This window comes from Terrapene carolina, unplaced genomic scaffold (assembly GCF_002925995.2).
Source record: "Terrapene carolina triunguis isolate 2854851 unplaced genomic scaffold, T_m_triunguis-2.0 Scaffold93, whole genome shotgun sequence".
NCBI classification, from domain to species: Eukaryota; Metazoa; Chordata; order Testudines; family Emydidae; genus Terrapene; species Terrapene triunguis.
The window spans coordinates 31,035,430-31,048,755 of NW_020664444.1; the positions used below are offsets into that span (position 1 = coordinate 31,035,430).

Sequence of the window (13,326 nt, forward strand, 5' to 3'; positions counted from 1 at the left end):
GTCCCTTCCTCCAGCTTTCGAAACAGACCAGAGTGCCTGAAGACGCGAGCATCATGTACCTTTCCCAGCCATCCCACGTTGATGTTGGTGAAACGTCCCTTGTGATCCACCAGGGCTTGCAGCAGCATTGAAAAGTAGCCCTTGCGGTTTATGTACTCGGTGGCTTGGTGCTCCGGTGACAAGATAGGGATATGGGTTCCGTCTATCGCCCCACCACAGTTTGGGAATCCCATTGCAGCAAAGCCATCCACTATGGCCTGCACGTTTCCCAGAGTCACTACCCTTGATATCACCAGGTCTTTCATTGCCCTGGCAACTTGGATCACAGCAGCCCCCACAGTAGATTTGCCCACTCCAAACTGATTCCCGACTGACCGGTAGCTGTCTGGCGTTGCAAGCTTCCACAGGGCTATCGCCACTCGCTTCTCAACTATGAGGGCTGCTCTCATCCTGGTATTCTGGCGCTTCAGGGCCGGGGAAAGCAAGTCACAAAGTTCCATGAAAGTGCCCTTACGCATGCGAAAGTTTCGCAGCCACTGGGAATCGTCCCACACCTGCAGCACGATGCGGTCCCACCACTCTGTGCTTGTTTCCCAGGCCCAGAATCGGCGTTCCACGGCATGAACCAGTAACACCATGATTTCCACATTGCTGGGGTCTGTGCCTTGTGAGAGGTCTATGTCCATGTCAATTTCCTCATCACTCTCGTCGCCGCGCTGCAATCGCCTCCTCGGCTGGTCCTGGTTTTGCTTTGGCATGTCCTGGCTCTGCATATACTCCAGGACAATGCGCGTGGTGTTCATAGTGCTCATAATTGACGCGGTGATCTGAGCGGGCTCCATGATCCCAGTGCTAGCTATGGCGTCTGGTCTGAAAAAAGGCGCAAAACTAGTATCTGACGGACGGAGGGAGGGAGGGACGAGTGACGACATGGCGTACAGGTACAGGGAATTAAAATCAACAAAGGTGGCTGTGCATCAGGGAGAAACACAAACAACTGTCACACAGAATGGCCCCTCAAAGATTGAACTCAAAACCCTGGGTTTAGCAGGCAGTTGATTTCACGGAGGGAGGGGGAAGCAAATGAATACAGAACAAATCTATTTTTTACATCTTAAGCTGGCAGACGACGGTGCAGCATGACTGATAGCCCTCGGCATCTTCTGGGTGCTTGGCAGAAAATACTGGGCGCTTGGCAGAAAATAGCATACTACGATTGATAGCCATCATCATCGTCAAGACTGTTCGCTAGGACTGAGCATGTCTGCCCAGGTGCCCATGATTGACAGCCACTGCAATACGATGACGATGGATACCAATTGTAATATACCATCTTCTACCAAAAGGCAAGGGGCTGCTGCTGTGTAGCAATGCAGCCCCACGTCTGCCAGCCCCACATCTGCCAGCACCCAGATCGCCCTCGGCCTCTTCTGGGTGCTTAGCAGAAAATACTGGGCGCTTGGCAGAAAATGGCATACTACGACTGATAGCCATCATCGTCATTGTGAAGGCAGCAGAATATGACTGGGGGGATGGGGGACTGGGGGACATACGGAGTTCCAGCCACTGCTGGACGACGACGACGGTTACCAGTCGTAATACACCATCTACTGCCAAAAGGCAAAAGGCAAGGGGCTGGTGCAATGCAGCCCCATGGCTGCCAGCACCCAGATCGCCGATGAAGGCTACCAGTCATGCTGTACCGTCTACCGCCAAAAGGCAGTTAGCAGCTGCTGCTGTGTAGCAATGCAGTACCACGTCTGCCGGCACCCAGATGACATATGGTGACGGTGAGCTGAGCTGAGCGGGCTCCATGCTTGCCGTGGTATGTTGTCTGCACAGGTAACCCAGGTAAAAAGGCGTGAATCTATTGTCTGCCGTTGCTCTGACGGAGGGGGAGGGGCCTGACGACATGTACCCAGAACCCCCCGCGACACTGTTTTGCATCATTCAGGCATTCGGATCTCAACCCAGAATTCCAATGGGCGGCGGAGACTGCGGGAACTGTGGGATAGCTACCCATAGTGCAATGCTCCGGAAGTCGACGCTAGCCTCGGTACTGTGGACGCGGTCCGCCGACTAGAGCACTTAGAGCATTTTATGTGGGGACACACACAATCGGCTGTATACAACCGATTTCTATAAAACCGGCTTCTATAAATTCGACCTAATTTCGTAGTGTAGACATACCCTGGGTCTATATTACAGAGTTCTGCCAGCATAGCTGTGTCAGTCAAGGGTATGATGAGGTGTGAGCCCTGAATAACACAGCTGAAAGCCCAGTGCAGATGCACTTAGCTGGCAAACAGCACTTTAGCAGCATAACTTATTTCATTCTTGGGGGGGTGAGGGGAGCGCTTTGCTGGTACACTAGACTGGTATTCCTATACCACTAAAGCACTCCTAGTGTAGACGTGTCCAGAGACATCCTACCAGTTTACACAGAAACTGACAGGGGCAGAGCTAACTCAAATCAGCCTTCATTCAGGGACTGGTCAATTAACTTATGCCATTTTTCTGAGTATTACAGAAAATTGGGTTAAATTCCAAATGTTATAGTGTGCTAAATTCCATAATGAACAAAGCTGCAGCCTATGCACACTTAATTACTCTTCTTTACTTCATTCCAACATTCATCAGGAGTCTGTACACAACTGTGCTGGAGAAAAATCTCACATGATAATGTTTGCAGATGTTAAATTAATGGAGATATCCCATCTCCTAGAACTGGAAGGGACCTTGAAAGGTCATCAAGTCCAGCCCTCTGCCTTCACTAGCAGGACCAAGTACTGATTTTTGCCCCAGATCCCTAAGTGGTCCCCTCAAGGATTGAGCTCACAATCCTGGGTTTAGCAGGCCAACGCTCAAACCACTGAGCTATCCCTCCCCCCCACATGGGTGAAAGAATGTGGTATGTAATATGTTAGTTTGTATATTACAAGAAAAAATGGCAAAACACAGTACTTACATTGTCCAGTGTATACCCCGGGTACCTTGGGTGTAAGCTCAGAAAGATGGTCTGACACCATCACTTGCTCTTGAACCTAAAAAGTAAACCAAGAAGTGCAGTGGATATTCATATGTTGTATATAGTGTATTGTTGATACAGTGTTATTGATGTGCAAAGAACTATGTGCACAAGAAAGAAGACAAGCCCTGGACCTAGAGTGCTCACAATCTTAATTTGACAGATAAAATAATGAGACATGACAACAGGCCGGGGCAGGGGGAAGGACAATCTGTAAGAACAGAAGAAAGAAAAAAAAAAGACACCTAGAGGAAAGGGATAAACTATAATTTACAAAGAAATCTTATTACTTATGGTGCACTTATTTCACATGACACTATTATAGCTATGTATTATAAATGAACAAAAGATTCTCATTCTGGTGTACTGCAATTTGGTCTCATTCTGATGAATTGCCAGAATGTGGGTCCATTAATCCAAATACACAAACTCTATTCCACACTAGCTGTGTGGATTTACTGTTTCCATATTGTGACAGAATATAACCCTGTGTTCACACCCTACAGACTATTGTACTAATGTATTGTGACAGACCCAGATCAGTGGGGTACAGGAGTCTGGTAGAGGGCAAATATACTGGTCACTGGATGAGTAGTTTTCTGTTCCCTGAGAGACCAGAGCAGGGGCTGCACTAGAGTAATCAGGAACCTGCTAGAACCAGTTAAGGCAGGCAGGCTAATTAGGACACCTGGAGCCAATTAAGAAGAAGCTGCTAGAATCAATTAAGGCAGGCTAATCAAGGCACCTGGGTTTTAAAAGGAGCTCACTTCAGTTTGTGGTGTGAGTGTGAGGAGTTGGGAGCAAGAGGTGCAAGGAGCTGAGAGGGTGTGCTGCTGGAGGACTGAGGAGCACAAGCGTTATTAGACACCAGGAGGAAGGTCCTGTGGTGAGAATAAGGAAAGTGTTTGGAGGAGGCCATGGGTTAGTAGCCCAGGGAGTTGTAGCTGTCATGCAGCTCTTACAGGAGACACTATAGACAGCTGCAGTCCACAGGGCCCTGGGCTGGAACCTGGAGTAGAGGGCGGACCTGGGTTCCCCCCAAACCTCCCAATTGACCTGGACTGTGGGTTCTTCCAGAGGGGAAGGTCTCTGGGCTGTTCCCCCAACCCACATGGTGAATCTCTGAGGCAAGAAAATCCGCCAATAAGCGCAGGACCCACCAAGATAGAGGAGGAACTTTGTCACACTATGTACAATGTATGTCTTGTAAGGTATGATTTCAAAACTCATAATTTGCTGATAAATAATATCATGGCAAATGCACATGGAAACATTATATGTAATAGGTTATAGTTTTCTCAATGACCTGGAAGAAAACATAAAATCATCACTGATAAAGTTTGCACATGACCCAACGTTTGGGAGAGTGGTAAATAATAAAGAAGACAGGTCACTGATACCAAGCAATCCAGATAGCTCTGTAAGCTGGGTGCAAGCAAATAATATGCATTTTAATATGGCTAAATGTAGATGTATACATCTAGGAACAAATAATATAGGCCATACTTACAGGATGGGGGACTCTATCCTGGGAAGCAGTGACTGTGTAAAAGATTTAGTGGATAATCAGCTGAACATGAGCTCCCAGTGGGATGCTGTGGCCAAAAGGACTAATGCAATACTTGAATGCATAAACAGGGGAATCTTGAGCAGGAGTAGAAAGATTATTTTACTTCTGTATTTGGCATTGGTGTGATCGCTGCTAGGACTACTGTGTCCAGTTCTGGTGCCCACAAGTCCAGAAGGATGTTGATAAATTGGAGATGATTCAGAGAAGAGCCACAAGAATGATTAAAGGATTAGAAAACCTGCCTTATAGTGATAGACTCAAAGAGGTCAATCTATTTAGTTTAACAAAGAGAAGGTTAAGGGTTGACTTGACTACAGTCTATAAATACCTACCTGGGGAACAAATATTTAATAATGGGCTCTTCAGTCTTGCAGACAAAGGTATAATATACTACAGGGGCTGGAAGTTGAAGCTAGACAAATTCAGACCAGTAATAAGGCTTAAAATTTTAACGGTGAGAGTAATTAACCGTTGGAACAACTTATCAAGGGTCATGGTGGATTCTCCATCACTGACCATTTTTAAAGCAGGGCTGAATGTTTTTCTAAAAGATCTGCTCTAGGCATTATTGTGGGGCAGTTGGAGCATACTGGCCTGTGGTATGCAGGAGGTCAGAACAGATGATCACAATGGTCCCTTCTGGCCCTGGAATCTATGAATCTATTATACTGGAGTGGAGAGTAGTGCTTATAAAATTTGGGGATGACACCGGACTGGCAGGGGGTTGCAAGGACTTTGGAGGACAGGATTAAAATTAAAAACGATCTTGAGAAATGAGAGAATTGGTCTGAAATAAACAAGATGATATTCAATAAAGACAAGTGCAAATTACTACACTTAGGAAGGAAACATCAAAGGCACAACTACAAAATGGGGAATCACTGGCTAGGTGGTAGCACTGCTGAAAAGGATCAGGGGACTATAGTGGATCACAAATTGAATATTAGTGAACAATGTTATGCAGCAGTGAAAAAGGCTAATCTGGGATATATTAACAAGAGTGTTTTATGTAAAACACAGGAGGTAATTGTCCCACTCTCCTTGGCACTGTTCACTCAGCTGGAGTACTGTGTCCAACTCTGGGCACCACACTTTAGGAAAGATAAATTGCAGAAAGTCCAGAGAATAGCCACAAAAATTATAGAAGGTTTAGAAAACCAGACCTATGAGGAAAGGTTAGAAAACTGGGCATGTTTCTTCTTGAGAAAAGAAGGCTGAAGGGGGGACCTGATAACAGTTCTCAGATATGTTAAGGGCTGTTATAAAGAGGACAGTGATCAACTGTTCTCCACATCCACTGAAACTAGGGCAAGAAGTCATGGGCTTAATCGGCAGAAGGGAGATTTAGGTTAGATCTAGGAAAAACTTTCTAACTATAAGGGTAGTTAAATGCTGGAATAGGCTTCCAAGGGAGGTTGTGGAATCCCCATCATCAGAGGTTTTTAAGCACCGGTTGAACAAACATCTGTCAGGGATGGTCTAGGTTTACTTTGTCCTAGCTCAGTACAGGGGGCTGGACTTGATGACTTCTTGAGGTCTCTTCCAGTCCTACATTTCTATGATTCTTTAATCATTCATGTGGCTCTTCTCTGAACTCTCTCCAAGTTGTTAACATCCTTCTTGGATTGTGGACACCAGAATTGGACACAATATTCCACTAGCAGTCACACCAGTGTCAAATACAGAGGTAATACAATTTCTCTTCTCCTACATGATATTTCCTTGTTTATACATTGAAGGATCACATTAGCTGTTTTGGCCCCAGTATCGCACCAAGAGCTCATGTTCAGCTATTTATCCACTATGACCTCCAAGTCTTTTTCAGAGTCACTGCTTCCCGCATCATATAAGTATGGTCTGCATTCTTTGTTCCTAGATGTATGATCTTACATATTTGGCTGTATTAACATGCACATTGTTTGCTTATGCCCAGTTTACCAATCGAGCCAGATCACTCTATATCAGTGAACTATTTTCTTCATTACTTACCACCCATCCAAACTTTGTGTCATCTACAAACTTTATCAGTGATGATTTTATGTTTTCTTCCAGATCATTGATTAAAAATATTAAATATAATAGGGCCAAGAACCAATCCCCAGAGGACCCACTAGAAACATATGTGCTAGATGATTCCCCATTTACAACTGCATTCTGAGACCTACCTGTTAACCAGTTTTTAGTCTATTTAATGTGTGCTGTGTTGATTTTATATCTTTATAGTTTTTCAGTCAAAATGTTGTGTGGTACCAAAGTCAATCTTGTACATAAGTATATTACATCTACACTATTACCTTTATCAACCAAACTTGTAATCTCATAAAAAAGATATGAAATTAGTTTGACAAGATCTATTTTCTATTAACACATGAGGATTGGCATTAACTATATTATCCTCCCTTAATTCTTTATTAATCTAGTCCTATATCAGCCATTCCATTGTTTTTTCTAAGTGTCAAGCTGATAGGCCCACAATTACTTGGGTCACCTTTTTAATATTGGCACAACATTAATTCTGGTCCTTTGGAATTTCCCCAATGTTCCACGACTTACTGAACTTTAAGGGGATGAAAGTCACAAGAGAGTCTTTTATACCATGACAGATGAGCAAGTGCTCCCTGACAGATTATATTGCTGTGCATAGTTCCCTGGTTCATAAGGTAAGTTGTCTAGCTGCTACAATTTGGATCTGTAGAGAAAATTTTCACAAAGAACTTTTGAATAAGTTTTAGTTCAGGGTTTACTTTTATAGCTGACTTAAGCCCAGTGTCACAAGCGGGATGTGAATGGTCCAGACCTATTGGTCAGAACAAGAGTTGGAAGCCAGGTCCGGATACCAGGTGATCAGAGTCCGAGATAGGCCAGAGGGCAAAAGAGAGTCAGATGTCAGCAAGGTCAGGTGGAGATCAGATTAGGCAGTAGGAGCAGGTAATGCAGGGGATGCCATCCTAAGCAGGGGAAACCCAGTTGCACAAATGAATTCCTGTTCCTCTGCTTGGTTCAAATAGAAGCAGTGAACCAAACAGGATTCCTGGAGTTCCACCCATCAGAGCCCAGGACTTGAGTCCTCTGTCAGAGGTGAACTTTAAGTTCTGATCACTTTAAAACAGGCCACTGGGTGGCGGGTTGGAACATACTGGTGCCTAAGAGCCCTGTGGACTGGCGGTTGAGACCTGCAGCCCTGACACTCAGAAAAGTACAGGTTGTGGATTAAAACCACAGAAAACTTCAAAGCAGTATACATATGCAGCTGGGTCTAAACCAAAAGAAACACTGTCTTATCTCTATCCACATAATTAAAGAGGAAGTTTGTGTATAATGTCACTATAGGCTTCATTAAATGCTCATGAATAAATAAGAAAAGACAAATTGGAATACAATATTCATTTTGAAAACAAATTTCTCCCCGTAATATGATTGATAAAATCCTCAGAACCGACTGACAGCCATATCAGTCCCAGCTTCAGTCCCTGATATCAATTATTGCTACTGGAACTATTCAATGGAAATAGAAGATAGTTTCCTTAGAAATCCTCATTAATATGTGTCCTACCTGCTTATCATCTGTTCTTAAGCCTGCTTGTGTAAAAGGTCTCTCATCTCCCTCCCCATCAGCAGTCCTTGGTCTCTTTAGCTCTTCCTCATATCTTAGCGAGCACACATTTTCAGTTTCTCCATCATAAGTCTCATCATAGCAGAATATGGCCTCTAGAATATCATCATCAGTCGTGAACAATATCGTATCCCCAAAGTGCTCTGGAGCTGAAAAGCACAACAAGACATTAGGAATTAAAAACACAATGTGAAAGCACTGCAAACAACAGGCTTCACTACACTACAATATGGAACTATGTTTTAACATGCGTTGAGTAATATGTTTAACTAATATGATTGTAAATTGTAACATAGACAAGGGACAATTTATTCCTTGTCTATGCTACAGTTTACAGTCATGTTACAGTAGAACCTCAGAGTTACGGACACCTCGGGCATGGAGGTTGTTCGTAACTATGAAATGTTCTGTAACTCTGAACAAGACATTATGGACTTCAGCCACGGGGGGTTGGGGCTGCAGCCGCAGGGTGGTGGTGGTCAGGGCTTCTGACCTTTGGGGTGCCAGGGCTCCGGGCAGGGGCCTCAGGGCTTCTGCCCCATGGGAGCAACGGGGCTCAGGGCTTTAGACGTGGGGGGGAGTGCTGGGGCTTGGGGCAGAAGCTTCCAGTTTCAACCCCGTCGCAGGCATCGGGGCTTGGGGCTCCCCGCTACTCTGCTCCCGGTTTCAGCCAGGGGGGCCCACTGGGGCTCGGGGCTTTAGCTACTGGGAGAGTGCTGGGGCTGAAACTGGTCCTCTCCTTGTAGCTAAAGTCCTGAGCCCTGGTGCACCCATGGCCATGGGGCTGAAGCCCCGAGCTCTCCCCCGCCTGGAGCCCTGATCCCCCGCTTGCGGCTGCAGCCCCAACCCCCCATGGCTGAAGCCCTGAGCTCCAGAGCTAAAGCCCCAAGGCAGTACAGTATTTGTGTGTTTTTTTTGTTTTTTTTGTTTTGTTTTTGTCTCCGCTGCTGCCTGATTAATTCCGGTTCCACATGGTGTCCAGTTCACCGGTAAGTCTGTAACTCTGGTGTTCGTATCTTTGAGATTCTATTGTAGTTAACAGGTTAAAACACAATTTTTTATTGTAGTGTAGGTGAGTCTAGAGAATCCAGAGGATTTTTAAACGCATCTAAAATATCAATCTGTAAAAAAAAAAAATCTCATACACATAAAAACAAGGACAATACAAATAAAGCCCAAGACTATAAGCTGTCTGGGGCAGAGACAATGTTCTGTTTTTTTGTCTGTTCCCTGTCCTGGCTGGGGACTCTAGGAGCTATAAATATAAAAAAAAATCTCTTTACAGAGGATACATCTACATTTAAGTTGGGAAGTTTGATTCCCATCTCATGCAGATGTACCCATGCTAACTCTAGCTAGCAAGCTAAAAACAGCAGTGTAGCCAGGTGTCGTTTTCACAAAGAAAATGAGGGATCATACTATACCTCCAGACAATGTTCCTGAAGCCTTTGCAATTTCTCCTTTAAAGATGCATTGCTCATCTAATAGCATTGTAATATCCTTCACACCTCGGAAGGAGTGTATTCGGGATTTATTATAATTCCAAATCCTAATCATAGCTACTTGACAGGGATTCACAAAGTCAATATAGATACGGTGAGGCTTCCCAGGAGTAAAGGGTGCTAACCAAAGGTGCATGTCATCCTGTGTCCGATTTACCCCATCAGTTAGATTGGTTATTACTCTTGGATCTTTGCCATAGGCTGGTAAAATATTTATATCAGGTGGCTCAGCTTTTATCTTTGAAATCTGAACAGGCTCTCCTTTGGAACTAAAAACTTCAATTCCATTAAGACCAACATAGTGTCTGTCTCCCCATGTGGATTTAATGTCTATTATTAAGTGCTGTCCATATGGCAAAACAGGGATTTTAAAATCATTTCCATCATCTGTCTCCATGTAATTTTCTTCTTGTCTTTTTGGTGGCACTTGTATTCCTTCTTTCCTCACAAGCTGATGTTCTCCATGCCGGCTGATTTTCTGCTGATGGAGAAACTCATCAAAGATATCCCCTTGAAAATCCATGTTGGAGATTCGCCCACGGTGAGAATAATTGAACTTTAGAAGGGAGTTCCATGACTCCTGCAGAGTGTGTTCTTGTTCACTATGCCACCCAGCTCTGAAGTTTTTTAGGCCATTGACACAAAGGGCTTCATCTGAAAATAAAATCCAAGATAAATCTTTATATATGTAGACATGACGAGAAACTAATTCCCACAATGTAGACTATCAAACGTAGACCATTGTGTTGGTTATGTTGGGTGCTCTTGCTGTAGCATTCTGTTCTAATGCTGCTATTACATTGCTTCTCTCATCACACAAGGTTAAAATCTCTGACTCCCTTTCCCAGCTTAGTGTTTAACCTTTATTGACATAATTATTTTGTTTATGTTGAGACACAAACCAGCAAAAAAAAAAAAAAAAAAAAAGGAAGGAATCCAAGTTTTAAGGCTGCCTGAGTATCATCAGCTGAGCACTGTTATGGAAATACAAGTCAATTACAGGATCATCATGCAAATTTTAAGTACGGGCTTGGTCCAAAGGCCTCTGAAATCATGGGAGGCTTTCAATGGGCTTTGGATTGTAGTATACAAGAGACTGTAGTGAGACAGATGTGCAACTATACTGGTGCAGCTTTGTATAAAGGTACAGATTAGGGCTGTCAATTAATCGCAGTTAACTCACGCGATTAACTCAAATATTAATCGTGATTAAAAAATTGAGATTAATCACACTGTTAAACAATAGAATACCAATTGCAATTTATTAAATATTTTGGATGCTTTTCTACATTTTCAAATATATTGATTTCAATTACAACACAGAATACAAAGTGTACAGTGCTCACTTTATATTTTTATTTTTATTACAAATATTTGCTCTGTAAAAATGATAAACAAAGTGTTTTTCGGTTCACCTCATACAAGTATCATAATGCAATATTTTTATCAAAAAAATAAAACTTACAAATGTAGATTTTTTTTTTGTTACATAACTGCACTCAAAAAAACAAAACAGTGTAAAACTTTAGAGCCTATAAGTCCACTCAGTCCTACTTCTTGTTCAGCCAACTGCTAAGACAAACAAGTTTGTTTACATTGACAGGACATAATGCTGCCTGCTTCTTATTTACAATGTCACCTGAAAGTGAGAACAGGCATTTACATGGCACTTTTGTAGCCAGCATTGCCAGGAATTAACGTGCCAGATAATCTAAACATTCGTATGCCCCTTCATGCTTCGGCCACCATTCCAGAGGACGTGCTTCCATGCTGATGATGCTCGTTTAAAAAAAAGTGTTAATTAAATTTGTGACTGCACTCCTTGGGGAGAATTGTATGTCTCCTGCTCTGTTTTACCTGCATTCTGCCATATATTTCATGTTATAGCAGTCTGGATGATGACCCAGCACATGTTCGTTTTAAGAACACTTTCACAGCAGATTTGTCAAAATGCAAAGAGGGTACCAATGTGAGATTTGTAAAGATAGCTACAGCACTCGACCCAAGATTTAAGAATCTGAAGTGCATTCCAAAATCTGAGAGGGACGAGGTGTGGAGCATGCTTTCAGAAGTCTTAAAAGAGCAACACTCCAATGCGGAAACTACAGAACCCGAACCACCAAAAAAGAAAATAAACTTTTTGCTTGTGGCATCTGACTCAGATGATGAAAATGAATATGCATCGCTCCACACTGCTTTGGATCGTTATCGAGCAGAATCCATCATCGGCATGGACGCATGACCTCTGGAAGGGTGGCTGAAGCATAAAGGGACATATGAATCTTTAGAGCATCTGGCACGTAAATATCTTACGATGCCAGCTACAACTGTGCCATGCAAACACCTGCTGTCACTTTCAGGTAATATTGTAAACAGAAGTGGGCAGTATTATCTCCTGCAAATGTAAACAAACTTGTTTGTCTGAGCAATTGGCTGAACAAGAAGTAGGACTGAGTGGACATGCAGGCTCTAAAATGTTACATTGTTTTATTTTTGAGTGCAGTTTTTTTTGTACATAATTTTACATGTCTAAGTTCAACTTTCATGATAAAGAGATTGCAGTACATTATTTGTATTAGGTGAATTGAAAAATACTATTGTTTTTTACTGTGCAAATATTTGTAATCAAAAATAATAATATAAAGTGAGCACTGTACACTTTGTATTCTGTGTGGTAATTGAAATCAATATATTTGAAAATGTAGAAAACATCCAAACATTTTAAATAAATGGTATTCTATTATTCTTTAACAGTGCCATTAATCATGCAATTAATCGTGATTGATTTTTTTAAATCACATGATTATTTGCAATTAATTTTTTTAATCGCTTGACAGCCCTAGTACAGATGCATAAAAGGAAGCTGCTCTTTGAAGTATTCATAAAGAATGAAATGCTAATTGTTAACCCGCACCCTCCTACCCAGAGTGCTCTAGAATTTCACACAGAGATGTTGAGCATTACCTTTTATTATTTTGCTTTTATATTCACTTTTTATTGCCAGGAGTGGTCTGCACGTGCATCATATACTGAACAATGTGGATCAAAGAACGGATGTTGGATCCCATGCTTTTTTCCAGCAACCTTTTTGGTTGCGGTTTGTACAGATTTTAATTATTTCAAAACAAATTTATTTTTCTTTTCAGGAAAAATATGTACATAAAGAATCAAGGGATTTAAATAAAAGCACCATGGTAAATGCAGACTGATAGAAGACACAATAATTTGTTATAATAGAAGATCTTATAGGGTGTTATCCTATATTGCAGGGGTGGCCAAAGATACTGACCCGCCGAGCTGCATACGACAAGCTTCAGAAGTTCGAGACCTGGGTTGCACCTCCCAGGGCTTGGCACTTCAGCCCCCGTCCTGCTGAAGCCCCAAGCCACCACAGGTGAGCCCCGCAGGCCTAAAGTCCTGAGACCTTCCTCCCCACTGGGCAGAAGCCCCAAGACACCCTCCCTCCCCGCTGCAAGGCAGAGGTCCTGAGTGCATCCCCCAAGTGTGGTAGGTGGAGATTGTGGGGGAGGCTCTGTGAGCCTCACTTTAACGGTAAAAGAGCTACATGTGGCTTGCAAGCCACACCTCTGCCATATTGCTTGACCAATCAGAA

The 13,326-nt window shown here is 43.0% G+C and overlaps 1 protein-coding gene across 1 annotated transcript in view; it reads right to left on the reverse strand.

Annotated features, from left to right (window-relative positions):
* The window catches only part of KIAA0556 (KIAA0556 ortholog), a 190,311-nt gene that overhangs the window by 49,776 nt on the left and 127,209 nt on the right, over positions 1 to 13,326 (reverse strand). Inside the window, exons 15-17 of the mRNA XM_029911288.1 lie at positions 9,636 to 10,367; positions 8,152 to 8,360; positions 2,969 to 3,044 (exon numbers count right to left, since the gene is read on the reverse strand). Coding sequence (XP_029767148.1) covers positions 2,969 to 3,044; positions 8,152 to 8,360; positions 9,636 to 10,367 — 1,017 coding nt within the window. The remainder of the gene's footprint in view (positions 1 to 2,968; positions 3,045 to 8,151; positions 8,361 to 9,635; positions 10,368 to 13,326) is intronic.